Source organism: Athene cunicularia (assembly GCF_003259725.1).
Source record: "Athene cunicularia isolate RWA chromosome 15 unlocalized genomic scaffold, athCun1 chr15_part1, whole genome shotgun sequence".
In the NCBI taxonomy this organism is placed as follows: domain Eukaryota; kingdom Metazoa; phylum Chordata; class Aves; order Strigiformes; family Strigidae; genus Athene; species Athene cunicularia.
In genome coordinates this window covers 11,794,842-11,798,172 of record NW_020799121.1, presented here as the reverse complement: position 1 = coordinate 11,798,172, position 3,331 = coordinate 11,794,842, and the positions used below count along the sequence as shown (strand labels likewise).

The window sequence follows — 3,331 nt, the reverse complement described above, 5'->3', positions numbered from 1 at the left end:
CGGGTGTCCCTCTCCGAGGAGATCCCCAGGGCAATCTCCAAATGACAAAGGGAATCTAGAAGTCTAAGGTCAAAACCCATCTCTCTTTTCAGTGCACTATCAACTTCAGGTCGAGGGATTCTGACGGCCTCTCGTGTCCTTTACCCTTGAGAAGCCCTGACTCAGATGTACACGCTGAAATTTGCGCGTTTCATGGTGCTACTCCCTCTTCTGACAGGCTTTATGTTGGTTTTTCCTGATTAACCACGCTCACAAAAGACCAGCTGGGAAGTATAAATTAGACAATGTTATCAGCTCCTTGTGGGTAATGAAACCCAGCCAGGATGTTAGCAAAGAGAAGTAAGAATCCCCAGGAGACAGAGAAACACTTTATTGCCTCCAGAGCCCATGCTGATTCATCCCTAATGGACAGGAGCCTGAGTTAGACAAACCAGGAACACAACGATGGGAATACAAAAACAGATCCATAGGTTTGCAGCGTGGATTCTGCACCAACCGGTGACGTAAGATGGGATAGAAAATGCCTGCTAAATTGCCCAACGGTAACTTCAAGGCATGGGGGATCCCAACACCCTCCCCAGAGCTCCTCGTTGTGCCGGGGAAGGTACAGGCGGCCCGTGACCACGTCTGCCCACTGTTCAGGAACTCCGCTCCGAAAATCACAGCGCAGAGCTCTGCTTTTACCAGCTCCTGCCTGGGGAGTTCCTGCAGAGTCAGGGGTGCAGCTTGTAGCTCTCCCAGTCCCTGGAGTAACTTGAAATATCTCTTTCTGATTTTTTACCCTGTGTACTGGATGTTTAAACGCCATGGCTCGGTTGCTGAGTAGTTGAGAAGACATGCAGAATATAGACATCTTTGCTGTGGCCTTTTTCCCAGTTTTAGTCCGGCCAAAACACTTATTTTCACATTTAGCAGAATGGCCGAGACCTTTTAGCATTTATTTATATGTGGCCCTGAAAGTGTTGGGCCCAGATCCAAGAAGGTACTTAGGATCTTCCTTGATTTCAGTGGGATATAGATTCTTTATATATTTATAAACGGTGCTTTCATTCTCTTTTTAGGTGATCCTGAAATTGCTGATATGTTCACAGCTGCGTATGTCCTGAAGTCCATCTCATACTCTCCTCGAAGGGGTTGGTAACTGATGACAGGTATTTCTGAGGTTCTTAGGAGGTTTCTGGCCACCCGCCCTCAGTGTCACGCTGTGCCTAGACCCCCAGCACACAGTAAAGTGTCTGCTTCTGGGGCATTTCTTGCACGTAAAGAACCTTGTGGTACAAAACCCACAACAGTAATGTAACTGTCCTGAGTGTTGTTTTCTGTGCCAGCTATAATTCTTCAATTTGCTTCTAGCTGGCGCAGCCTTCTCTGGGTCCCCTTGTGCTGTTTCTGGTCTGATGGGTCTTGTTTCTGTGAATTTGGGGACGTTCTATTTCTCTTTATGAGTTTCCATCGTGGCATTCCCTCAAAATCACTTCTGCAAAGTGCTTGTTGTTTCTTTCCACCCGTTTTTTACAGGGGCTGAGAGGCCTATTTTAGTGGCTGCCTTTGGAAGCCTGTGCTCAGGGCTGTCCTTCATATGAGGTCAGGATAATTTGGGAGTCTTCCCTGGCATTTATTTGATTGCCTGACCGACCTCAATAAGCCTATTTCAGGTACGTTCATCTCTCCAAATCCACAGCTCTTATGAAACTGCACGGTATTTCACCCTTCTCATTTAAATAAATGAAATCCTGTCTGCTCAAAGAATACATTGCATCATGGCATGAAATATTGATTTCATCCATATTGAACGTTTTAATTAGGACACCTGGGAGGTTTCCAGAAAGATCCTCTGATGAGGGTCTTACTTACAGAAGAAGCATGACTTCTTCTGTATGTTCTTCATGAGTTCTTCTCTCTTTCCTGATCTGCACTAAAACCACATAAGGTGTCTTACTCTGATATAGGGATTTAACAACAATCTGAACAGTATTTAGAATAAATTGGGGTCTTCTAGACGTCAAAGTTTTAGCAGATCACAGAGTTCTCTTTTAAAATCATTTTTATGGTGAAAAAAAAAGGCATAGCCTTAAAGAAAGCCAACTGTGTTACTGTGGATCAGTCCTTAACCTCACTGACCTTTATTTTTCTGTCTTTACTTCATCTCACAGCTGATTGCTTTATGACTTGTCATTTTAGGCCATTTCTCTTCGTGCTTTGCTGCTAGCTCTGTGAGGTTTTTCTTGCAGTGTGTCACTGCTTCTTTTCTTCTTTTCATTTCTGTCTTCTCTTTTATTTCTTCTTCCATTTCTGCAAAAGCTTTTGATTTTGATTCTGGTTACTTGTACTCCTGCCACTGTGTAGAGGTTGCAGAGATCATGGATGTTGAGTGAGCCAGAAATTTCTTATTCTTGTACAGACTCATTAAACAGCTGGTGGCCACTATGAACACAGGATTTTTAAAAAATTTTCCAATATCTTTTGATTTCCTAATCCAGGTTTTGGATCAATGGATCATAGTCAGGCCTCAGCATGCTGCACAGATTGCTGTTATTATGAAACTTTTATCTCCCAGGTCCATGCATTTCATCACTTGTTTTAATTTCAGAGGCTGACTCCAGGTGAGTTACCTCAGAGACCACAATGAGGTAGTGCCATCATTATCATTACTGGTAGTGCCATCACCATCATTATTACTGTTAATCGGTTCCGAAGCATCTTTTGAAGGCCCCCTAATCTAATTTAAAGCAGCAAACATGAATTTTTAACCTATTACTACTAATAGTAGGTATAAAGCAAGTCTTTAAGGAAATGGTCAATTCCAGTTAACCTTATTCAGGCTATTTTCCTCCAGCTATCCTAATCTAGTCTCCAAACTGTTTTCAGTAGTCACTCCAGTCCTTTTACTGCCCATTTTCTCGTTAAAGGCTTATTTCCTTTTTGTTTTTTTTTTTTTCTTTCATCCCATTTTTCTAAAGTCACTTTTGAGGGAAGGAAAAACCAGTTTGGGTAAGGCCAAACCGGAACGAGGGCAGGGAACATGGAAGCATAACCCGCTCCAAGTAAGGGTGCAATAGTAAAACCGCTGTTAATAAATGAGCTCTGTCAAGCTTTCCTATCAAAAAATTCCCAGAACATCCCTTCCTCTTTGAACCGTAAGTGGGTCAGTCCGTTCTGAACTACGCCTGTTTCAGCTCAGTGAGAGGATTTTTGCGTCCCTTCTCAGGTGATTTGGCTGCGCATTTTAATTTTAGATGCACAGGTTGCTCTGAGGTGAGGGAAAGCTGCTGATTTTTTTATCTTAAAACGGGTAACACGGCACGGCCGGAGCGTCACGCCGGGGCCGCCT

At 43.4% G+C, this 3,331-nt stretch overlaps 1 protein-coding gene across 1 annotated transcript in view; it reads left to right on the top strand.

Annotated features, from left to right (window-relative positions):
* The first annotated feature begins 520 nt into the window (after window positions 1-520).
* Window positions 521-3,331, top strand: part of AACS (acetoacetyl-CoA synthetase) — a 45,596-nt gene continuing 42,785 nt past the window's right edge. Inside the window, exons 1-2 of the mRNA XM_026859962.1 lie at window positions 521-542; window positions 1,062-1,133. Of these exons, the coding sequence (XP_026715763.1) occupies window positions 521-542; window positions 1,062-1,133 (94 nt within the window). The remainder of the gene's footprint in view (window positions 543-1,061; window positions 1,134-3,331) is intronic.